The sequence below is a fragment of the Anas platyrhynchos genome, chromosome 4, assembly GCF_047663525.1.
Source record: "Anas platyrhynchos isolate ZD024472 breed Pekin duck chromosome 4, IASCAAS_PekinDuck_T2T, whole genome shotgun sequence".
Lineage (NCBI taxonomy): Eukaryota > Metazoa > Chordata > Aves > Anseriformes > Anatidae > Anas > Anas platyrhynchos.
In genome coordinates, this window is record NC_092590.1 from 70,735,910 (window position 1) to 70,761,522 (window position 25,613).

Below are 25,613 nucleotides of genomic sequence, written 5' to 3' on the forward strand. Positions count from 1 at the left end.
TGTAGGACACCTCTTCTCAGGGCAGCTTTGCCCAGTCCCTTAGGGTTCAAGATTGAATTGAGGACTGGGACATAATACACGGCCAAATAGCATGGGCATCAGCCATGTGGCTGGGTCTTCTTTCACAGAATCACAGACAATCATTCAGGATGGAAAAGTCCTCTGAGATCATCAAGACCAAGTGTTAGACTGGAGAACATCAGCCTCAGCCTGCAAGAGAAACTCCTTGGGTCTGGAAAAGTGGAGAGGAGGAGGATGGAGATGGAGGGAGCCCCGCCTCACAGCAGCACCAGTCCTGCAGCCCTGCTCCCTGGCTGTGTATTTATTTAACGCCCTTGCTTCCCAAAGCTCCGCGGTGCATCCAGAGGGCACAACGTGCATCTGAATGAGGTGTGAGCATCAGCCCAGCTGCACCTTGTACACAGCGATGGCAGGTTACATACTTACCACCCTTCTGTGCTAATGGGTGCAGGGAGCGCCGGGAACACCGAGGCTGTTTCAGCATAAATCTCGCTTGATGTTTTTGTTTGCTCCTGAATGTTACAGCCTTTTAATCTGCCTCCGACACGCCGAAATCCTGCAGCACTCTCATTTTCCTTGATTTATAATTCTTCAAAGTGCATCGACACTGCCTGCCCCGTCCCTGCAGGGTTGTTGGCCCTGCCCATGCCCCTCGGTGCAGCACGGGGCCAGCTCTATGTTTGCAGGCAGGTGCCACGGGTCAGTTTTTGAGCAAGCCGTCACCTGTGCGAGTCCCCCCTTCCTCAGGCAGGGCAGCATCGTGGGCTTTGCTTCAGGCTGTGCTGCACGCAAAGCAAAATGCAAGCACGAGCAATTAAAACCAGAGCAAGAGAGCGTGGTCGCAGGCTCCCTGGGGGTTGGTGAGGTAGGAGGCGAGTGGGGGACTGCAGCACTGATCTGTAGCCAGGGATTTTTCCTGTGTGTCTCACGCCAGATCCCCAGTTACTCATTGTACTATGCAGCGAATACTCTTGCATCACTGCTTCCTGCTCTCACCTCGCTTATTGTAGGAAGCCTCTGCAGCACATAATTCACTGCTAATTAACTCACGGTGGCAGCCTCAGCACCAGCGCTGCTGGGGGAGCGATGTTAAACCTGGAGACTGCAACTGGTGGGGGAGGATGCTGAGCAGGGAGTGGTCAGCCCGTCACAGAATAGGTATGGGCATGTGGGATAAAAGGTGATTCCGTCCTGATGAGGCTGAAAATACCTTTGAGACCCCTTGGGGGAGCACCAGGTGGAGCAGCAGCCTCTGGTGCAATGGAGAGAAGGTGCAGGGAGCGGGCAAGGTGTGCTCGGCTGCTTCCTTTGGGAAGAGAAAGAAACCAACCAGGAGGCTGCGCAAGTTCATGTCTGTTAAGCTGAGCCAGTTCAGAGACACAAAAATTCCCAGCAGTGCTGAAATAGTTAATCTTCATCTTTCAAGATGCTATTTTTACACAGACCCCTAAAAAAAAAAGAAGGTTATTAAAATTCTCTCATTTGTCTTCTCTCATCCTTTAAAACTGTGTCGGAAGAGAACATCGATGCAGCCCCCATCAGCAGCGCGGTGTGGAGTGCAGCATGCTGACCCCGAAAAGTTAACAGCCCCTGGAGATGCACTGCCACGTCCTAAACCAGCATAAAGCATTTGGATTAAGAGATTTCAAATTCATTTAAGGCATAAGGACGGCGCTCATCACAGAGCCCGGCTGCCTGCACGAGGAGTGAGAACATTTTGCAGCGTGTCAGCTCTCAGCTAAGGGAAACACGTGATGGCTTCCAGGAGCAGCGTCACTTTCCAGTTAAACAGACCCGAGATGGTACATCAGTCTGTTCAACAGATACAGCCATGTAAAGCCAGCTCGATTTCAATGTAAGATTAATTAAGGGGTAATTTTTGAAGTCTTTCTACCAAGACATAAAACCACCAGGAAGCAGACATCTCCACGCGTGAGCTCCCCCACTACAGGCGATGCAGGCACCTGGTGCCTGTGAGGAGCACATCGCCTCGAAACAGGGAGCTTTCCTCCCAAATCCATCCTTCACTGCTCTCCATCCTGCTCAGCACCACTGCATGCCTTGAGCCCCCCATCACTGACCTACCCCGACTTAGTGACCTGGAAAAGCTCCCAAACCTCCTGGACCGGCAGCAATGCCCATGGGGGGACAGCCCTGCAGTTGGTCAGGCCAGAAGGCACACATCTACCCACATGCAAGTTTTGTTGGCTTCTGGGTGCCACCAGACCATGGTGATGCTGTTGGAGAACATGAAAGGAAGACCCTGAGATGTATTTAATGCAAGAACATTGTCCCTGGTCTCTGTGGGTTTTAAAATGCACTGACAACTTCGTAGGGGTCACTTCGTGGCCCCCAACAAGGGCACCAGTGAAGACTGGGGCAGGAAGCAAATCCCAACACCCCAGCCAAGCTTGGCCATGCAAAAACCCACATCATGCCATAGCTGCCACGGGAACAGGAGCTGGACGATGGCAATGACCTGGCCTGGTGCTCCTCCCGGGCCATGGGACAACATTTTAGGAAGTTAATTTATTTCCCTCCTCTCTCTTTTATTTTTCTTTCCCCCCTGTGATTTGCATTACCGGTTGCTCAATGGGTTGTGGCACACTTTCCCCCCATTCACAGCTCCAAAGCCCTCCCCATGTAGCAGTGTTGCAGGTAATTCACTACTTGATCTTACAACTCCAGCACGTATTGCCAGCCGCAGGAATTTTATTTCAGACCAAATCACCATCCTTTTGGAAGTTAATAGCCATTATTTTCCTCTAGTGGAGTTTCATCTCCTCTATAGCAAGTAGAAAGAAAATATTTCTGTCTCTCTGGAGGCATTAGGTGGAGATCTGCGTAACGGAGGCATCCCAGTGCTGCCCCTTAATCTCTCCATCGGCGCTGAGCTCATTCAGAAAATAGGAGTTTTCACTCTGCTCATCTCTGCTCTTGAGGTCAACTTGGTTTTTGTGGAAAAACAGTATTCTGGGAGTTTTTGTTCATCCATTCCCTGGTGTAGTGGTCAGGCTTTTCTCCTCTTACCTGAGGTGTTCAATGGCAGCCACGATGCTCCTGTGACCAAAGACCTCTGGAGAGGCCCAGCTAAAGAAACCTTGGAGCCACAAGGGCACGTTTTAACTTTTGCCATTAAACTTGAGTGATCCCTTCCCTCTCACACTGGGCCTGTTATTGCAATATGCTTCAATATATGAAATACTTCAGTTAAATCCTCCCCAACAGTTCCCTTGTTGGGCTAAATAAAAGCCAGCTTTCTTCCTTCTGTCCCACTAAGATCTCCAATCATCTCCATTGTGTTTCTCTTGGCATCCTTAATATTATCGGTATGCAGCCAGAACAGAAATTGCTGGCTTTATGATCAGCTTTAATAACAAGTGTTTAATAATTGCAGGTATAATTATTCACAACACTGACAAATTTTCCTATTCACCACTAATTTCTTCAAATTGCTCCAGGCGTAAAGCAAAAACAGACTAGTCAGAAAGCCATTCATTCCTAATCAACTTGTGTTGCTGTTGTTTAAGGAACAAAATTTTCAACCCCGGCGGTCCAATGAGATTTCATTACAATAAATGAAAAATAAAGATAACGGTGTCTTACTGCTCTATACTATGCACAGATGCTTCTGATTTTGGTTCGGAGCATTAATACCCGAGCTCTGTCGGGGTGCGCCTGCACTGATAAGGCACAACAGGCGCCAGCAGCGTATTTCCTCAGCCTGTTTTTGTCTATTCAAATGCTTTGATGATTATTGCCACAAGCCTAAAACACGGGGCCATGTCATGAAACCCCAAAGAAGGGCTTGGCACCGGCTGCCACCCATCCTGCTGGGGACGTCCCAGCCTCGCAGGATGGCTGAGGCTGGCAGGGACCTGGGGGTCCTTCTGCCCCAAGCCCTGTCCCAGCAGGCCACCCCCTTCAGGGTGTCACCAGAACCACAGCGCACACAGGAGGGACACACAGCATGCTTACAGCGAGGAAGGAGCAGCTACAAGGCATTATGGAAGAGCTACACCCCTTCCTCTGTGCTCGCTTGGTCATGGCACCCTTCCCTATGTGCTGTACCTCACCAGAAGGGTCCAAGTCCAAGTCCAGCTGCTGTACTGCATGAGTAGAAGCTGTGTGGGGCAACCCTGGCTTTGGGCTGGGTGGCAGAGGTGGCCTCTTGTGCCAGGTACAGGTGGTGCAGCTGTTGTGGATGGCCGAGGAGCAACATAACCCCAGCCCTGGGCCTTATCCCCTGTCTAGGAACGAGCCAAAGCTTCCACAAACCAGGCTTGCCCTGGTGACAGCCAAAACTCCTCACAAGTTTTGGATCTAAGCTAAAACAGACACGGTTTTCTATAATGTTGACCAGCATTGCATCCTGGTCTGGTTAATCTTTGTCCTTAGCATCAGAGTGGGGCACCTGGGACCTGCCACACAAGCCCAGGACAGCATTTCCTAGCCCCAAAGCACAACACGTTGTCCCCGGAGCCTCTCAGACAGAATAGTAAGGATATACACAAGGACACCGGGGATATTTGCTAATTCAGACGTCCAGAGGTATGAGGGAGGAGGCAGGGTGACAGCAGATGGGACAAGTAGGGCCAAAATCTGCCCCTCAGTGTCCCCAGACGTGGTGAAGGCCATAACGGGGCCTACCCCAGGGCGCTGTGGCAGGCCTCGGCCCTCTCCCGCCTCGTCAGCCCACACCTGCCCCATAACAGCAGTGACGAGCTGTAGGAGTTCATGGAGCCGCTTGATTTTTGGGGTTCAAAATATAATAATAATGAAAATGACTTTTGGAGGTTACAGATGGCTCCAGCTGAAAGCCCCCCTTGCTTTCTCAGGGCCTCGTGGTTTTCAGTGCAAGGCTCTCCGCCCTCATAACACCGGAGAGGGCGGACATGAAAGGAGCACCAGGTGGCAAACACAAAACACCGCCTCCACTGACAGAGCCCTCGCCATTACAATAGCACTTCAAATTTATTCTAGCCAGAAGTGTTGGAAGATCAGTCTTTTGCAAGCGTTTTTTCTAATTAGCACTCTGCAAGCCACGGAGCCCCTGTCACCACAGACAGATCTCTCTCTGAGCAGAGCCCCGGCTGGTCCTGGAGCCCCACGCTCGCATTGCTCAGCGTTGAGGGGTGCTAATGCTCCAACATGCAGCAGGCATTTTCTTGAATGTTGAAAGACTTAAATTACAACCATCCTATAATTTGGCAGGTTAGAAAAGAAGCTTTTAAAGAGCCTTGTTAAATGAATGACTTAAACCCTCACCCCAGGCTCTTTTACAAATTCATTTGCACCCCAGCGAGAAGGCAGGAGGGAGGCACAAACGTAGGCATGATCCATGTCTAAATTCCTGATTGCTGAATTAGAGAGAAGCTATGATCGTTTCACCCATTAATAAAGGATTTGGGGGAATTGTGTTGGAGCATTGGTCACTGCCATAGCCACGGCTTCCTCCCATTCCTCCACAGGGCAGGGATTTGAAGGAGATTTAAGGAGGAACCTGCGGTAGAGAAAACATTCAACTCGGCACCTTCAGATGCTTAATAAAGTGAAGGACACCGTGCAAGGTGTCGTTCCCAGAGCCTGGCCACCGCAGCACAGCCCTGCCACCCGCGTGCCACTGCAGCAGGCAGAGCTCACCAGGAGAAACATTTCCTCCCTATAGGAAATGAGGATAAACCACAGCAAAAGGGGGCAGAGGTCCTTCTCCTCCTCCCCCTCCTCCAGGAGGATCCCTCAGCAGGAGCTGAGAGCGAATGTTGTGTGCTGACCGGGAACAAGTGTCCCCGTATAGAGTTGAGATGTGATTAAAATCAGTGTCTGCAATTTCTTGCGTAGACAGACCTCTAAAGCTATTAAGCCCCACCTCTATATTAGAACGGTATCAAACCCTGTAATTTTTCTTGCATAAGGTTTTTAATGCCTTTTTTTTTTTTTTTTTTTTTTTTTTTTAATTTTGCTAATAACTTGTTCACATAATTTGGGAAAGGAAATCAGTTCAGAAACAAACAATTTTCCATCTACACTTTCTTTCCCAACGTATCTGCTTCTGATTGCCTTGCTGGCAACCTTAAGATAACATCTAACACTGGAAATAAGAAAACACCGAGTCTGTATCTAAAATACCTGGTTAGCAGCATTACAAGTGGGCGGCAAGGCCGTTCAGTTTTATGCTGCTGCTGTCATTAAGGGCTTCAGTGAACAAAAGATGTTGCAACTATCAAAATAATTTTGAAATGGAGACCTGTCATATTCTCAATAAAAGCAGAAAAATGCACTGTGTTGGCTCCATATTCATACTCGACACATACCACCAGCATGGGTTGGACTCCATTCTGAAATGAGAGGCTGGGAAGAGAACTCAGACTGCATTTGGACACAGCCTCGGAGATTTTCCTTGGTAATAATGGTAATCTTTCCCTCTGGGAAGCCCAAGACAAGATATTCCTGTCCCTCTTACTTTCCCGGAACCCACAAGGAGAAATTGGAGGAGGACTTGGGATGTCACAGAGAGGCCTCACAGCATCTCAGCGCTAACAGCCCTTCAACCAGCTGAAGAAACTAGTAGGAATTTGGTCTTCACATGAAACAGAGCAACACAGAAAGCACCAAGATGGGTTTCACACCATCAGGAAAAAGATAAAAATGCATATTAAAAAAAAGGGGGGGGGAGGGTGGAGGGGGCTAAAATGGGCTCATAAAAGCACAAAGGCTCAATCTTATACTTCTTACCAGCCTTCCTAGCTCAGGACTGGTCTTCTCTGCTCCTGGACTTCGGCTTTCCCCGCTTGGGTATCTGGCTCACATCTTGTATTTACCCCTCCTCCTCTCCAAAACTGCAAACCAGCATCAGACCCAAGGTGAGAACTTCTTGTCATTCATCCCACAAAGGCTACATCCGACTGCAGGCCGGAGCTGAGTTCTGAGGGACCTGCTATTTCCAGCAGCACCGGGAGCAGACCAGGCAGCAAGGACCGAGCCTCCACACCGCCTGTGTTTGCTCAGCTCGTTCAAATGGGATCCAGCTGGTTCTGCAGGAGGCTCCTGGGGGGATAGAAGTGGGAATGAGAAGCCCCCGGCACCAAAGAGCCTTCAGCAGCAAGCCAACACAGAGCAAAATAGATCAGAGATTTCCAACACTCTTGTTGTAGAAGGGAACAGCTGTAGTATTCTGATTTAAAACAAAGCCTAATCCAAAATAATGATAATAATTTGAGATTAACCAACAGTTTAGAAATTCAGATTGCCAAAGATCCTTGCAAAAATCTGTTAAATAAGATCCAACATACAAATTGTTCTCAATTGCCTACAGCAGAATGGAGAGACTGGAACTTAACACTGAGGGAAGGTACCTCCAAACGCTGGACTTACAGAAAGAGAATTATTCTTGGAGCTTTGCCTTGCAATGTTTTAGCCAGGAGCTGAGCTTGGGCACCTGCTTGTCACTGGTGTGTATTTAATGTAGACTTGTAGGACTGATCACCTGCAGATGAAAGCAGCATTTTGCACTAGCATCTCTATTTTTAAGACTAGAGAACACTTCCCTTTAATATACATAAAAAAAAAAAGAAGCCCCAAACAAATAGGTAACCTTTCTTCCCAGAAAATAAAATCTCCCCAACATAAGCAGAACCAGTGTGGACAGAGTGGGGAAGAAGAAAAACACAATTAGAAGATGCAAAAAGGCATCAGGCTGCTGTAAATAAAGATCAATAGAAAACACACACACTTAACAAGTTCCATTAGCAGCAACATATTTCAGAATAACACATTGACTCCCAAAGCTGCTGTTCAGGTCCATCATAACACATTTTAACACCCGCTGAATAAATAAGATTACCAGTGCACCTCTGATGCAGCGCACTCACATATGGATGCGAGTGTGATTAAGATGCTCTACAAACTGCTTACACAGACATAAAAGGCGAGCCTCCCCCCTTCCTCCTTACAATGCAGAAGCTTCATTAGGAAAAATGAGTAAGGAAAACAAATTAGAAGCACAAGGAAAGAGCTACAGGGCAACATCATCTACTTAGCTTGTTTGTGGAAGTAAAATGAAGTGTACAGAGGGACTTCCAAACCACCGCGTGACGTCCTCTCCTCCGCACTCATCGCCCCCTCTCCTGCACGCTTCCATGCATTACAGGAGCAGCAGGAGCAGCGAGACGCCTCACCACACGCCTGTTCTGCCCAAATCCTTGAAAGTGCCACCAGCTCCCAGCTCCCAAAGCACCCGGTCCCCGCTCCCCGACCCTGCAGCAGGACTGGGAGCTGCAATCTCACCCTCACTCCTGCACGAGGCAACACCTTCCAACACCAACTCACCACAACTCCATTCATTTTGGGATCTGGGATCTTTTTTTCCCCAAAGCATTTAACACCATACAATTAAAAGCACGAATACTTCATTGAGTTTTTATTTTATTTCCACCTGTTTAAAAGAACTGTTTGCCTACCAGCAGAGTCCAACATAGATGTGACATACAGACATGAATACAATTAAATACAAGAAAAATTGAACTATATACAACAAGACATACATTTACATAATGAAAAATCTTTATATTATCTATCAGTTCTTGCCAATGTGAAACATCACTGGAACTCAAATATATTGGGGTTTCTTTTTTATTTCATTTTTAATAAAAAAGTATAATGCAACTTAGCATTTTTCCATGTACTGCGAGCTTAAAATTCGAGATGCACAAATTTGTGGCACTTCACAGGGTACACAAAAGCTAAAAAACTTCTTTTCGTTAAATATTTTATAGTTTGGGATATCTAAATTTCAATTAGGCCTACTTATTGAAGCACAAACTATAAAGTGATATTTACATGGAGGGAGTTGTGCAAAGTCAGTTTAGGCTATAGCTAGTACACTATGAAAGATGCATGGATGTGTGACTCAACGTCATTCCCAGAGGTAACTCATTAAACCCTCTCGTTATTGTCCCTCTGACACAGTAACCACTGCGGGAAAACTGGCCAGAGTTCTCCACCCACCCCCCACCTCCCCTTTACGGCCCGTAAATATTTTCACAGTTTCACATTGGGCTGCTTCTCTTCATGCAGTTCTGTCTGAAACAACCCCAAAGGACTGTTTCAGCTTTTCATCTGTTTCAGGGACACCAACTCCAGCCTGCCTTGTCACCGCACTATCCTATGACTTCCCTATTCCTTCTCTTATGAGCTCACATTGCTGCTGTCTCCCCAGGACAACGCCGAACCCAAGCTACCCCCAACCAGGGTGGGGAAAGTATTGCATTTCTCAAGGTGGCCTTCATGGAGCAGAACTCTTCACGGATTGCAATCTCCTGTAACACCCCTAAACATCCTAAGAAGAAACTCAGCTCTTGGATTGCCATCTTCAATCAAGAACTTAGGACAGCTAATTAGAAGAGCTGCTTTAATTAAAGGCTTCCTACAGATCGCTAGGACATGTTAGCAAAGATACATCAGACATCAATGTTAACTAAACGCTTCCTACAATTCTGTTGTACCAGAGCACAGAATGCTACTTCTAATGGCTTTCATAATTAACAAACTTCCAAAAGGAGGCTTAACAATTTAATTTTGCATTTTTTTTTTAAAACATACTGAATTTCAACCTTTACAGATGCAGCTACTGCATATATGGACAATAAAGCACCAATTTTAATCATCTCATCTACATTTAATTATTAAAATCCTATTTGTATCAGCCCATCTTGGATTCCACATCAGCTGGCAGAGTTTAGCTGTATCGGGTTTAAGCAGACATTTATATCTTAGTCCTAGAAGAAGAGAAACAACTGGCTAGCAGTGCATACGCACGTGTATTCCTGCCTTGTTTAAATAGAAGAGTTCTCTCCTTTGACATGTACCTGACTTCTTTTCAAAAGAAAGATGCATGACCCTCAGGGCAAAGACAATTTAAGCTTCTCTTTCAAAAAATTTTCAAGTCAAGATTGCTGCCATATGTCTTTTAAAGTCTCTATTTCCTCTAAATTCATGGTACTGCAATTATTTAAATTTTGATACTATACATCAGGCTGAAACCAGCCAAGTGTGTCAGCAGAGCGACTGAAGAGAACAGTGAAGTGAACGTACTGCACTTGAAGCATTGCACTGGGTACACTTGATACAGCAAGAAGATCTGTCTGGGTAGTTTGGTATTCAGCTGACAAGAGCAAAGCATACAATTTGCTTCTTATTCATCACTAGCAAGCCTAGAGAAGACTACATTCGCCTCAGGTACAAGGAGACAGAGCTCTATAGAGTGGTAAACCCAAGTGACCATCTCATCATGTTAGAAAATAAATTCATTGTTGTGATCCAAATACAGGAATTCTTGGCAGTTAAAACATTCAAAGAACTATTTTCATGTTGTACATGTTGCAATTTGGCTACGTACTTCAGATCTCATGGAGTTCATAAAGACATCTACATGTTCAAGCTTTCTGCTTTAAAAAAAATCTGACTGCTGGTTAACAGCAGGTTATTTTATTGCATTACCCTGGGTGTCAATTTCATATTGATTTATGATGAAATGATCAGTTGTTACAGAACTTACTCTACTTGGACAAAGATGATTCAGCAGAAAATAATATAGTAATGAGCATATTATAGGATAAAAACAAAAGAGTAATGAAATGGCAAATTGTTCATCTGTATTTCGAAAGGTAACTATTTCATATCCATATGCAATGGTGGGAATAATTTCAAGAGTTACAAATAACAAAATATTCAGACCCCCCTTATTTACGCATTAAAAAAGTAGAAGGAAATGGATTAGCTGCTTCATTTCTGATATAGGCTGCTGGTCTAGTTTATAGACAGTCATAAATTCATTATAACCAGTGACATAACAAGAAGCAGCTTGGACCATAAAAAAGCTGTTTATATATGTACAAGTTATTCTCAAAAAAAATCAGTTTTATTTGGATGTGTTCACAACCTGCTGCTCCTTAAATCTTCAGAGCACTGAAACCAAGACATTTTCCCCAGAAATCCAGTTGAATCTGTCCTGAGAAATGTTAAGTACTCATATATAAATTGGATGGTATTGTCTGTGAGTGAGTTTTTTCCTACAGGTTGGGCAGGAATTGGCGTTCCGAAGGGAATCACGGAGGCACTGACTACAGAAAACATGGCCACATTTGGTTGACACAATAAGTCGCCCGCTTTGCACAATCTGGAAGAAAAGAAACCACAACAGGTATTTGGAGTAAGGAATTCAGCTTTGCTGGTCTATTGGCACCAGCTAAATAGCACTTGAATATCTATAGCCAGTACATTATTACTATAAGGAACCCAACTCTCAGTGCCATCTTGGAAAGTATTTCTCCCTCTATGTATACTAATAAGAAATGACATTGAGTTACAAGCCAGTTTGACCTTGGAACCAAAATCTGGACTTCAAGCTAGCTGTCTGTGCTGTCCCACACGACCTAACAGAGCTGTGTTGCGCAACCTCTTCCCCATTCCCCCTCCCACATTAAAGAAATGACGACAATGTGTGGGTCCTTACCTCTGAGTAGCCGTCCATGCAAATCGGACAACTCACGGTACCAGAAGGCCTTGTGGTAAAGGGAATAAAAAAAGTGAAAAAGAAACACATCCATTAATTTCACGGTACATTGACATTTACTGATACATAAAATGTCAGGTAATCATCTGACTGCACAGAACAGCCATGATGATGCACTACATCTGAAGATCCCTGCACAGCTTTAACTCCCTAAATTCCTTGCTTTTAATAAGCAGTTCGGTTCTCCTTTACTTAGGGGAAACAACTTGATTTCCATCGACAAAAATGGGAGAAAGATGTAGTTAAGTCACACACTAACATGAGGAAACATTAAAAAAAAACAAAACTGGCTCAGAAGACCAACTGGGTGGCCATTTCCAAGCTGAGGTCACACAGGCACCCCCTCCTGCCTTCCCTCTCCAAGTCAGCTGTACTGCAAGCACTGCGTACTAACAGGCTGAGCTACCCTGCATGGGGGAGTGTTTTGTAACGTAAGTGCTGAATGATATTCTCTATTAGAAAGAGTAAGAGCTTTTTGCCACTTTTATTGACAGATTAATCTTGATTTTAAATGATCAAAGTAAGCTGCTTTCATAAGTCTTTACCATAAACACTTGGCTTTACGGTGTAACCTCCCATGTTAGGTAACAGTTTATAATTTATTAATCACAACAGGGACAGAAAACACGATACCTTCCATCCCACAATCTTAAATTCAAGCAGCAAGTACTGAAGTCTACGCCTAGTTTCACATACATAATTTAATTCTATTGATTCCCCCATTTTTACTACTCAAATTCTTCATGCAGCAGCTATTATACCAACTCAGTAATTACAAGTAGTGATAACCTCCATGTAAGCAGGAGTAACGTAACTCAGCAGCCCAACGCTGTGAAGGCTCTGCGGCAATCTGTATCATCAGTATCTTTCTGGCAACGTTAAAAGCTGCAGCACTGAGCTGTCATAGCCATACCTAAACGGACCAAGAAGGCCCAATCTAACAGAGAAGCCTGAGCTTAAGATAGCTAAACATAACATAACATTTCTGCATTAACTAAGTTGTGGGATTTATTCATATAATATATATATTTAAAGGCCAAAAGTAACAAAAAAGATCACTAACTCATTGGCCAAATCCACTCTGTTTTCAAATACAAGCATTTCAGGTTGCATATTAAGAATCTGACACACAAAATTTTCATGTTCTCTCTTATATTGCCCTCCACTAAACTAAAAGGCTCAAAGTACACCAACAAGATAAAATTATCAGTATATGGAGCTGCTTCCCAAAGCATGCTCAAGTAGTCCTGTCACAGAGTGCAGAGTTGTATATATATAAAAAAAGACTGACTGCATACTTTCATGAATGCACGATGGAAGAACTGACCACTGCTTGAATAAGTATTTTTTTTTTTTTTAAAGTCACAATGAAGGTTTTAACTCATCACATTGCTGGGGCAAAACAGGAGGACCTGAATTGAAGATACCCAAAAGGATTAAGAAAATCTGAGAGTTAAGGCCACATGTAAATGCCTAGAGACACTGAGATGCCAAAAAAGCCAAATAAGTTAGCACACTGACGCTGTTATACTGGGAATGTTTACACTGTGGTTTTTGTCAACACCATAGACCACTTAAATTTTAAAAACAAAATTCTTCACCAGTGCTCTTAAGCTTTAAGATTATTAGCGCATCTTTAGCCAATTTGTTATCCTTTATTCCCTGAAAACCAGATGAGGTGGATCAGTTGCATCATAAATGCCATTTACTTGCCTAAGATCTAGTACCTTATGCTGTAAGGTCAGATGGGGACACCCTATTCAAAGCTGTAAAACTGTCAATGAGATAAGAACAGTACTGTTACTAAGTAGGGGTGGCTAAATCAGCTGTCAAATTTGACTAAGTTTTAAATATGAAATCAAGCCATTCATAGAAGAGTTTAGGAAATATATTTATTGGGAAGAGTAACAGATTTTTTCCCTTTATTATCCACTGCACTCCAGTTTCACCTTGATTTCATCTATTTCCTAGTCAGAGAGTACGTTGGACCAGCTGATCTTAAAGGTCTTTTCCAGCCTTACTGATTCTTTGATTCTATGACAGTAACAACACAGCCTGGACAGCATGGTCTAAGCACACAGCAATACAATCAGTGAGCTAAATGAAAGACTACATTAAAACCCTAAATAAAATGTGTATTCCCCCCTCTCTCAAACATTTTACAAGACATTTATACCAATTCTCATGTTCTTTGTCTGCCCTAGTCGCATAGATACCTGCTTTCATAGTTACTCTAGTAGATTGTAACACTAAACCTCATCCACACCAGTGAAAGTACTTCCATATCGTAACAGCACTACTGGAGCTTTGCATGAAAAGGAAGTATAACACATTATAATCCTCCTTCCTTGACACACCCCCACATTCATCTTAAAGGTTGTATGCAAAGCTGTGCATTCCTCTTGGGCTGGCTTTTTATTGCAGAAGTGCAAACAACATCATTTTGTCAGTATGTGAAACGTGGTGCTGTACTCATTGAGAGTGGCAAACTAGAGTAAGATTTCAAAGCCAAGACTGATTATAACAACATAAATTAGTCCTGTATGTATAAAAAAGGGCAAAACTTAATATTTATTAGGTCGTAAGGCATACATACTTTGAACTTGCAGTTTCATCCTCCAGTGGTCCCAATTCTCGAGACACTTTATCTGTTACATACACATCATTATCTCTTGTTTCATCTTCATCATCGCTGCTCAGCACACAGCTGTCTGACTGCCGCTGGCTTCTTAGTCTGAGATTTCTCCTTCGCCGTTGATTCTCTGTAAATTATTTATTTAAAGTTAGATACACTATAAAATATATAGCCCTGTAACTAACCTTGAAATGTGTGAGTAGACTAACAGTTGTAATTTTAAAGTGGACTAAAACATATTCATCTCCATTAAGAGCAACAAAAAAAGCTTCCTCAATATTGAGGATGGACATTTCCAGACGCTTTGAATATTCTGTTACATATTGACACAAAACATTTGCTCTATTCTCTCTACAACAGCCAAAACCTGACCTTAAAGCTTGTCTGTATGTTAAGTTCCCATACCATTACACTACGTGTGAATAGAACGCCCCTATAAAGGGAGGCTACCTCTCCAGACTTCTAACAGAAGAAATGTTGGAAGAAATGTCTAACAGAAGAAATCTAACTACTTCTAACTACTATGATACAACGTTGAGGAACTGGAACAATTGCTACTTGATTCTCTAAAGGAAATGAAAAAAAAAAAAAGAAAAAAGACAAGTTTCCAAGTAGCATGGCGAGGTAGCACAACAAAAAGGTCTGACAAAACAGAGAGCACTTTGTTCACAACTGTATAATGCATGAGATTAGAAGGGAGCACCATCCCCCACAATTACCTAAACTGCTTAGGGCAGGGATATCATTGCCAGCAGCCAGTTGCTGCTTCAGGGGATTATCGACCATATGTGTGTACACACACACACACACTCAGAATATTCTTCCAGTAACAACATCTAAAATAAGTAATTTTTCAGAATTGATGGAAGACATGCTTAAGTCTAAACATTTAAATTATGCAGCTGCTGTGGTTTCTCACTGCTCTATCCAGGTATACTGAAGCGTTCCACTCTTTTTGTCTGTCTTAAATCAAATCGCCCTACTCAAAAGCAGTTTTGACAAAATAAGCCTTTTTAAGAACAGTATCTGGCAGATTACGTAAATACTTGAAGTAGTGTCTCCTTACACATTTTCATCATCATCCTCCTGAGTTAGTGCAACTTGAAAATGGAGTTCATATTGTCCAAATAAAAACAGATCAAAATAATTACCTGGCCTGTAGCATCCAAAGGTTACAGAATTGCTGCTTGCTTTTTTAACAATTAGAAACTGCATGCAACAGTTATTTTTTTGTTGTTACATCAACATTGAAGGTGCAACCACGAAGGATTGATTAACATTACATCAACAGCCATAAAATTTAAGTTCCTTTCTGCATTATTTTTCAGCTAGAACTTTTGTTGCATACATTTTTATTCACTTGCTCATGTCATTCAGAGCCCAGAATGGATTACATTCTAAGTAAGCAGCTAACAACATATTAACGCATCTCAGATATTATAATCAGAGCAAGGTCTGAAAGATGTGAAGGATTAAGTTCTTTATACCTATTCCACAACTACTGTAATACATGAAGTAGAAAAAAAAAATCTGTATTTGTTAGCACTTACCAGTATTAAATTTGAGGAGAGATAGGCTACACAATTAAAGTGAATACTATGACTTTTGACATCTTTCTACTTCAGTTCCTTCACTGCAACACAGGCTAATAAGACCTTTCAACATTTTCCTATTCAAAGCTGATATTCTACTGCTAAAAGTGCTAGTTAAATTGATTGTTCGCTTCAGGCTCACAGAAGTTCTGTACTTGGGAAGAAAAATATATTTTGAGAAACTGTGATGGATTTTATTTCAGATACTTTATATCATCTTCCATAGAGACTATGAAACACAGACTGGATCTGTTCTCCAAAACACTGGCCAGATACTGTAGCACTGCTCTTTGTCTTTTGTCAAACACAGTTTCAGTCCACACTGCTCAAGTTTGTTGGAAAATAAAATAAAAAAATAAGTTCAGGACAATTCTATTGTCACTTGTAAAACGTCAACTCACCTTCAACAATCTTGCATCAATATGGTATGGGAGAGAGAAGAAAAATAAAATTAGATTTTTGGTATGCATCCCCAAGCATTATGTACAAGCATCTGATAAGGTAAGCAATTAACAATAAAGCAAGCTAAGAATTTTAGGATATCATTATATTATTTTGTTTAAGAATGTGTTAAAAGTAGTTTCACAGCAACAAGTAATTTACAAGTTCTTACTTCTGACTCCCTTCTCCCTGTCCCCCAGTTTCAGTACCCCAATTTGATTTGGGTTGGAGGTGATTCTTCAGCTCCTTCTCCCCCAAACAAGCAAATTCACGTGAGAAATCCCTAAACACTTCATATTAGATAGCAATTGCTAAAAAAAAAATAAACCTAAACAGAAAACCAAACCACTATTATTTTTGGTGGAACTAGAACCAAGGCAACACAGATTACATTAAAACGTTTGTGACCTTCCCTACGTACATGCTCAGGAACAATCTTAGCATGAAATACCCTCCCTGTTACTCCTGCTGCTTGTTTGTGGTTCTGTGCAGCAGTAGTGGCACCCCAAAACAGCCATTAACTACACCATAGGCTGGATCAAATACTGTTTGAGCTTTAAAAATAGCAGTAACAACAAAGTGGATTTTTTTAAGGAGTTCTTGGAGTAAGAAACTGAACTAGTTTCTAACAGTCAGCTACAGTTGTGCTTGCCACCTTAAACTAACGTTTCAACTAATCACTTCATATTTATGAAGTCAAAGACTTATTGCTACCTCCTCCACTTTTTATTTAAATCATTGGCCTTTATCTTTGATATATCTAACACAGCTCCAACTTTAAGTAGCATCTGCTTCTATTACATTACCCGTGACAGGTATATAACCCTGAGATCTGGAGCAACAAGCTATTTTAGATTGTGCTTGCATTATCTGCAGGTGATATTCATAGATGTAGCTACACCTATAAATCCATTTGGCATTGAATGTGAACTCTGAAGTGCTAAATAAGAGCCAGGTTTTAACCCTTTAAGTCAGCCTACTTAGATTTCAGGAGCTGTATGTCTAGAAGATGAGCTTTTGAAGATCTAAGGTCTTGGTAAATTATGACCCAAACCCAAATCTTATAAAGCTTAAGCTTACTTCTGCAGTCAGTATATCAATTTACTTTTACTGTGCAGATCTTCAAATATTCATCAAATACACATTTCAATAGAACTCTTTAATGCCTTAGCATTTAGTTTTCCAGATTCCTCAAGCTTAGTAATTATCAGTAGGGTTCTTAAGCATTCATGACAGCCATGACAAGCACGCCAGACTTCTGATCCTTAGATTAGCAGCAGTAAGGTCTGTACCTAGCTATTAAGGAACACACCACTGCAACCCACAAAAATAACTGAGGAGCCTGTGCATTATGCTCCAAATAACTATACTGCTCAAAAACCCAGAGAGCAGTATGGGAGCAGCCACTGTGCAGCTCAAGTACCTTCAACATTTAGTGAACAAGGGGCCTAGATTCTTAGAGAACGTCATACTTGAAATGCATTCACCATCCTGTCTACACTATGAAAAGGGATATCATTATCTTTAACCTGGTTAAATTGGTTAAACTCAGAGACATTTAACCAGTTGTTTTTTGAAGAAGAGTGCCCGTGCAGATTTACAGCACTCCAGGAAAGTAGGGAGAGACTACACTGCTGTACCCAAAGAATGCTTGTGCTAAGGAGCACCTTCAGAGCAGCTTCTGTGTTGACCTCCAGTGCACGGCTTTTGTGCATTAAGAAGTCAACTCTGAACTTAGAACTCATTCTTAAAAATTCTACTAGCAAGCACAATACAAAATTTGACTTCACTATCTAGATGTGAAGTGTGTCATTCATTACTTACCACAACAGAATCATTGTGAGTTAGATCAACTACTACAGGATCAGAAGATTCACACGTGAGATCTACAACTTCTTCACCAGCTTAAAAACACAACGTTAGAATCCATATCAGCGATCACAGGACTAAAATCATCTGTCAGTGTGTGACACGCTAAGGTATGATTCAACACTGCCCTATCCCTCTTCTCTTCAGAAATTTATCTAACATTTCACTCAAGCTTTGCTCTCAATAATCCACGTACAGCATTAACATCACTGCCTTTTGCAAGTCACACTGCAAGAGTAACAGCAGCTGACCTCACACTTTCTCATACGTCAATAGCTTGCAGGAGGTATGCAGCAACAGATTATTCATCCAATATAGGAGAACATTTATCACACCATAAAACACAGATCATACAGGACATAAGTTTTCCAGTGCTATGCTGTAAATGTTCTCGTCTCACGCCTCCTCAAACCTTTAGTAGTTAAATGCACAGCAAAAAGACAAAAAGCCATATAGCTACCTGCAGACCAACAGTTACTTTTAATTCTTTCCAAAGAAGGCAGTTTAAATATTATTTTTAAAAGCCTAGTGCTTTTTGCAAAACGATACTGGACAAGGGCCCTTAAGGGACAGGACAACAAACTTTTAATTATCTTTTTAAAACTTGGGAGTTCCCAAATTTACTTTGCTGTTATCTGCAGAGGCAGCTGCAGTGAGTCCCAGTAAACAGCCTGATATTTGAGCATTTGCGTACCTTCCTTACGTAACTCAGCTGTAGCAGTGAACATATCACACCTCAGTAACCAACTTAAACAGTTGTCAGCAGCCTTGCTGTTTACAGTTTCCATACTACAGGCATTTTAGAATAATTAGGTTTTTCTTCTCCTTTAAAATGCCTTCAAACTGGTAAAAAATGTGTTAGGTGGGATCCCAACACTCCAGAAGCAGGTGATTCTCTTACCAAATTAAAGAGAAAGCTTACCACTTTCTTCAAGTTCTATTGGCTCTGCTTCTGAAGCCATTTCCGTGGTGGAAGCTATCAGCCTGCTTCGTTTCTGAGCTTGCCTAGAATTCACCGATCCTCCACGGCGCTTTCTTTGAGTCTAAGAGAGAACAAAGCCTCAGAGTTTTAAGAGTAATGTTAGTGGAGACCTCACTTCTGCAGCATCAACGACAGCATACAAAGATGGACAAAACACATCACTAGAAGGCTGCAGTATGGACACACTAGTGGGATGGGGCAGTCCTATCTCAACTCATCACACTAAGGAAGACATCACTCCAGATCTCCAGCCAGCTGAGTCACAAAAAAAAAATAATTATGACACATATTGTGATGGCTTACAACTGAGAAGATGAGCTCACAATTATGTCAGAGGTTAGCTTTCAGCCAACCATTTGATCAGTCTGACCTAAAGTTTTTGCTGACATTTTAAGCATTCCTGAAACACTGCTAGCTCCTAGAGATTAATTTATTATTATTTTTAAGTAACACAGAACATGAGCTTACATAGGAACCTAATATGTTAGCATACATACAATAAATCTTAAAGATTTACAGAAGTACTATAAACAAGACACTTTAAAAAGCAGTTTTACATTGATTAGTGAAATACTTACTGTACTCATGGTGTTTCTTGATCTAAAGTTACAGAAAAAATAAGAGGTACAAATACCATAAAATTGAATGCAAGGAAGCTACAACTTTCAATTCCTTATATTATATTCCTTATATATATATATATATTACATATATATTCCTTCTTGAGGTAGTACACTGTTAAAAAGTCCAGATTTCTCAATATCTTAGAATGATGTTCTTCCAAACCTATAAAAAAAGAAGAGAGAAGATTACCTATCTGTAACTCTTGTTCTCTTCAACACACCTGCTTTAAGGTTCCCATTCCTGATCCACTAGCTGCTGACCAAAGCCAGGCTGCAAGTCCCAGGAGCATTTAAGCCTCAGATACCTGCAGATGGGCCTGAAGCCTCACTTGTGTTTGCCCATTTCCTAAGCTAAACATCAGAATAAGGCAGTTCAATAGCACACCACAAAAAAAAAAACAAAAAAACCCACAACCACACAACACCAAGGAGTCCCAATTAAGTGTTATCTGAGAAAAACAACTGATTCTTTTCAGGCAATGTTTGTGTGTGGACAGAAGTCACCGGGAATTGTGTCACAAGAAGCCATCTCCAGAGAACAAAAACTAGAGGTAAGCAGTTCTCTCTTCTCCAAGCCACCTCGAGATTCCAACTGAACAGCTTGAAAGGAAGCTAAAGCAAGTGGAGCACAGGAACATCAGCGTGGAACTGCTCACAGGTCCCTGGTGTATGAGAACAGGAGTTCACAGCCCCTGTTCTGAAGGAGCTGTAGGTGTGCACGGCCCTGCTAGCAGGCAGCTCACTGCTCCAGGGAGCAAGCACTAAGCTGGTTCTCGCAGCAGCTGGCACGGGACTGAAGTTCACGATGTAAAGCCTGCTTATAGAAAAGCTATCACGTGTCCAAACACGACAGGGAGCAGCAGGGGGACCCCAAACAAACCAAATAACTCATTTCAGAGGACAGAGCGTTACAGAGTAGTAGGAAAAATATTCCTTAACAGACAGCCTGCATTTTAGTGCACAGAAGACCAAGCTGAAGCCTTCACAGCCTACTAAGTGCCCAACCATCATGTCTATGCAGTTGTGTTACAGATCTGTCTCAAAAAAATAAATAAATCACTTGATGCACCGCTGCTTTTACCTACAGGGGTCAGAAATTGCCCAGAATCTCCTGTCCATAGCATGTCTTTACAGGCCTGGCAGCAGGCAAGGCTTGGCAGGAGCACCCTGGGCACACAGATGTATGATCTCAAAGTACCAAGTAAAACTAAAAATATGAAGTAAATCTACAACCATCCACTGCACAACCTTCCTAAGCACAAGGACCAGCACGTGCCCGAGCACTGCTGAGGTCGCTCAGGCTCCCACAACTTCACCATCTGTACCCAGATCTCCCCTCTCCTTTTTTTTCCCATGTCAATGGAGGTACAAACTAATTAGCAGGCTATTAACCTCTTCCTAGGTTAAGAAATGCTGAGACCCCCCAGGGGATGGAATGAATTTGGTCATCAGTTATAACCTTCAGCTCAAGGAAACCTACTGAATGTTATTCCCCCTCTTAAACATGGTCTATATTTCTTACATCACTATTTTTTTAAGACCTATTAACATGAACTGTGACACAAGACGTGCCTGAGAATACCTTTACACTACTTTTAGCACTTTCCCTAAGCCAAAAGATGCATTTAGGCACAATTTAAACCAACACAACACACCTCTCAATTTTCTGCCTTTTTTCCCCTCATTTTAAAATTGCCACTGAATTGCAAAAAAATAAGTTCAAATTATTATTTAGTAAGAGACTACCTGTCTAGTGCTGCTGTTAGTGGCCCGTAAGCCCACTGGCAGGTTCCGCTCACAGCAGATCAAGTTTCCGAAGTCCTTGTGCACTGTCACCCACCCCTTCCCACAGGAAGATCCTGTTTTACTTAATTTTTGGAAGAGGGAACAAGAACTTTTAAAACAAGACCGCATCTGATTCTGTGCTCCTACAAACTGCAGGAAGGACACGCAGCACAAGGGATGAGGGATGGCAAAGAGAGAACCACCCGTAAGCCTACCAGCAGCTCCCTCAAACCCCAGCTGCTCAAAGGCCCCATCTTCATCCGACAGCTTCCACTGAAACCAAAAATAACTCTGGCAAAGCAGTTTCCCCCAGACATCAGCAAGATGAACGAGACCAAGCAACATCTGAGTTATATAAAGAATCCGATGGCGTGGCTTCTTGCTAAGTTCATTGCACCAAGGAAGCCAAGAGACATTTCCCTCTGTTCTCCTCAGACAGGGAACGGGAAAAATACTTGGACATTAAAAAGCTGGGAAATATTTGTTGATACACGCATCTGAGGAGCATAAAGAATTAAGCTTTAAACAAGCTTAGTTGAAATTACAAACTGCTAGAATTCGTTTTAACTGAAATCTTTTAAAGATCTTTTCCTTGGCCAGGAGTGGCCTAAATGCCAGAGAGCTATTACAGAGAAAATCAACAGCACCACAGCCCAGAACAACAACAAAACAACACAACCAAAACCACTTACATTTGGAAAGTTATCGGGGGGGGGGGAGGATGACGATGAGGAAGTACCGCACGGTAGCGGATCCGTCACACTAAAGCCATTTACCTCCGTTAACCATTCCCACACCTCTTCACCAGGAGGCCCAGAAATGCATCATTTATGGGATTACTGTGAGGTGTGTCAGGGTAACACCAGGCCTCAAAGCAACACAGAGAGCTTCAGCTCACACTGAGGTGACAGCCCCGCGTCGCTATTCAGCTGCTTTATCCTCCTGAATGTCCCAGCACCACCAGAAGGATTTCTTCATACCGATTGTTACAGCTCTTGACACAGAGCACACACAAGGCACACGTGTTCCTGTCCTGCTCTGGTTGCTGCTGGATCAAACCCCAACCTCCACGGCAAGTTCTTCTGCAGAAGAAAGTTGGGAGTGGGTATCCGTAGGGGTGTTCATCGCCCTAAAGCCACCCTAAAATAAACTATCAGCAAACCACCAGCATTAACCAAAGCCACCTCACAACAAACACGCTTACAGGGAACGCCAGACTGCTGGGATTTATTAGGACTCTGGAAGGAGCCTCTTGATCCAGCAACATTCTTTTCTTGGAAGAACAAGCCTCTTCTGCGGGGCTACAGATTTCCACACTACGTTACTGGCTTACTCAGGAATCTTTGCTGAATGCTAATTGTCTGAACCGCAAGAAGGAGGATGAAAAATAAAGCTTATTTTCTTTACTATACCACAGATCAAATTAGCGTCATACAAGAAGAGATAAACAAAGCTGTTCAAACACTGCACACTTGGTGACACACTCACTAATTTCTCCGGGGCTTCACGCACAAGAACATGGATGCATTAGAACAAGTCCAGAGGAGGACCACGAAGATGGTCAAGGGGCTGGAGCACTTCTCCTATGGAGACAGGCTGAGGGAGCTGGGGTTGTTCAGCCTGGAGAAGAGAAGGCTCCAAGAGACCTCACAGCGGCCTGCCAGTGCCTGAAGGGGCTGCAGGAAAGGTGGGGAGGGACTCTTTGTCAGGAGTGCAGTGACTGGACAAGGGGGGATGGCTTTAAGCTAAAAGAGAGGAGATTTAGATTAGATATAAGAAGAAAATTCTTTCCTCAGAGGGTGGTGAGGCCCTGGCACAAGCTGCCCAGAGAAGCTGTGGGTGCCCCAGCCCTGGAGGTGCCCAAGGCCAGGCTGGATGGGATTTGGGCAGCCTGGGCTGGTGGGAGGTGTCCCTGCCCATGGCAGGGGGTGGGAACTGGGTCACCTTCAAGATCCCTTCCAACCCAAACCATTCTGTTATTCTGTAACCAGAATTCCTTAAAAAGATTTTTCAAGACCTCAGGACTACCAAATCACGATTCGTTATGCAGGCCCAGAGAGCCCAAATTATTTCCTAAGGCCCACATGCTCCTCCTCCAGCAGTCTCTATGGAAACCCAGCATCAGGGCTCCGACAGGCCGACACAAATAGAGTTACTGCACCAACACCTCTCCTCCCCAAAACAACCTGTAAGCATCACATCACTGCAGCTGAAGCTATCAGTAAGGTCACCTATTATACCTGTGGCAACATGCACTCGGAAACCAGTTCAAAATTCCAGATTTATTTATTTTTTAAGCTAAAGACTTCTTTTTTTTTTAAATATGAAAACTTTGCAGATCAACTCAGCAAGCCAATACGTACTTCCAAATTTTAGGGAACTTTCTGCATCACTGCATGACGAGGTGTTAGCAGCAGGAGCTGCTGACCCCTCCTCACACACACAGAGCTCTCCACGTGCACTTACTGCTCCTGCCATTCAGCTCTCCCAAAGGCTTAAGTATTTGTCCTCATAACAGCACAGTTCAAGGCCTATTCTAGCTAACCCATTGATATTTTAAGTACTATAACCACCGGCATTCCTCTGTACAGGTAGATACTTCAGAAGAATAATGGTAAAGCCACATAGATGTTATTTATAATAGGAGCAGAGGAATATTGTGCCCCATATTTATGACTTCAGCCTTCCGTTCGTATTTTTGTTCTAAAAAGAAGTTAGTACATCTGCCGTGCGTAAGTTGAGCTCAATTAACATGTCTGAATGACAGTCCTGCAAACTGAATCCTCTGGTCAGCACAAACCGAAAGCTTCCCTCACACCGCTCTGAAAACAAGGTTTTGATCCGCCACGAGCCCAGAACGCTTTGAAGCAAATCAGCTGAAGGAGGGGCAGGCATTTCCGTCACATCTGACTAATATGGACAAGACTGGATTTGGTAAACACCCCAAACATCAAAAACTGGCTAAAGGCAGTGTTTGAAGGCAGCAGCGAGGCGATGGCCTGGTACCCGCCAGGCGCAGGTGACCCCACACAGCCCATGCAATATTTGTCAGGGCAGGGCCATGACACCTCTTTAAAATTGGGCTTATTTCCCCTCTTCAAACCTCTGGTTGCAACAGGAAACAGCACCAAAGACTTAAAAAAATAAAAAAATACAAGGAGTGGGGGTGGCTCCCTGTGGGGCCAGGCCCAGAGGCAGCCCAGGAGCCCCCCCTGCCCTCAGGCTTCCCAGAGACCCCCCCCCGGGCACCCAGCGCCCCCCACACACCCACACCGCGCCCCTCCCCCCAGCACCCTAAATAAAAAGGGCAAAACAAAGAGGAACCCAGCCCAAACTTTCACCCGGCAGCCACACGGCGGCGAGGAGCGGCCCCGGCCCCACAGCCGGCCCCTGGGCTCCCCTCAGCCGGCCCCTGGGCTCCCCTCAGCGCTGCCCCCTCACCCCCCCCTTCCCCTCAGCCCGCCGCCATCACGCCCCCCCCCCTCCTCCCCTCAGAGCCCCCCGGCCCTGCGGCCCTCACCCTCCGCAGCCGGCCCGGCGACGGCGTAAGGGCAGCGCCCGCCCCCGCCTCCCTGCCATTGGTGGAGCCGCCGCCCCGCCGCCCGCCCAAAGGCCGCGGCGGCTGTCAATCAAAGGGGGGATGGGGAAACAGAACGCGCCCGCCTCTTATCCGGCCGCGGGGGGTGCTGGGAGTTGTAGTTCGCGTGGGTGGGGGTGAGGCCTGGAGGTCCCTCAGGGCCCGGTGGCCCCCTGGAAAGTTTTGTGCCCCCCCCTCAGGGGCTGAAGCGTTTCATGGCCGCTTTCCCCGTCCTTCCTTCGATTTTTACTGCCCCACGTCCCCCAGCCTGGCTTTTTGTACATAAATCCATAGCTCTTCCTGCTGGCTTCCCTTGCCTTTCCTCACAGAGCAACCAGCTCTCGAGATTTGTACCAGTTTTTGTACCCAACCACCACATCACTCTTTGGTTTTATGTGAATAATGAAATATCTGCGCTGTGTAGGGTGGATTTGCCTGGCCAGGCACCTAGGGACTTGCCTCATTACCAGGTTGTGTGTCTGATTTGATGTAGGGAGCCACGTGGCAGTGACCGTA

General features: G+C 43.9%; 1 protein-coding gene across 5 annotated transcripts; it reads right to left on the reverse strand.

The window, feature by feature from the left end:
- Window positions 1-8,425: 8,425 nt before the first annotated feature.
- On the reverse strand, window positions 8,426-25,116 carry RNF4 (ring finger protein 4). 5 transcript variants are annotated; one of them, XM_005016161.6, is made up of 9 exons: window positions 25,041-25,057; window positions 19,821-19,898; window positions 19,691-19,712; window positions 19,053-19,173; window positions 18,086-18,165; window positions 16,222-16,231; window positions 14,190-14,355; window positions 11,534-11,582; window positions 8,426-11,197 (listed from the first exon to the last, which is right to left on the reverse strand). In XM_005016161.6, the coding sequence occupies exons 3-9, from the start codon at window positions 19,697-19,699 to the stop codon at window positions 11,048-11,050; spliced, it is 585 nt and encodes a 194-aa protein (XP_005016218.1). In that variant the 5' UTR covers window positions 19,700-19,712; window positions 19,821-19,898; window positions 25,041-25,057; the 3' UTR covers window positions 8,426-11,047. The 5 variants fall into 5 exon arrangements, with proteins under 5 accessions (XP_005016218.1, XP_027311440.1, XP_038034292.1 ...); XM_027455639.3 differs by having other exon boundaries at window positions 19,691-19,898; window positions 25,041-25,116; XM_038178364.2 differs by having other exon boundaries at window positions 19,053-19,190; window positions 19,691-19,898; window positions 25,041-25,116.
- Window positions 25,117-25,613: the final 497 nt, after the last annotated feature.

Excerpts from the sequence above, each read along its gene's own strand:
- RNF4 (XM_013096394.5), bottom strand. The coding sequence starts at position 20,025 with ATGCTCCTGGGACTTGCAGCCTGGCTTTGGTCAGCAGCTAGTGGATCA. Across the intron at positions 19,174-19,956 it reads GAATGGGAACCTTAAAGCAG|ACTCAAAGAAAGCGCCGTGG; the intron begins GTGTGTTGAAGA and ends GTTCTCTCTTAG. Across the intron at positions 11,583-14,189 it reads GATGAAACTGCAAGTTCAAA|GCCTTCTGGTACCGTGAGTT; the intron begins GTATGTATGCCT and ends CTTTACCACAAG.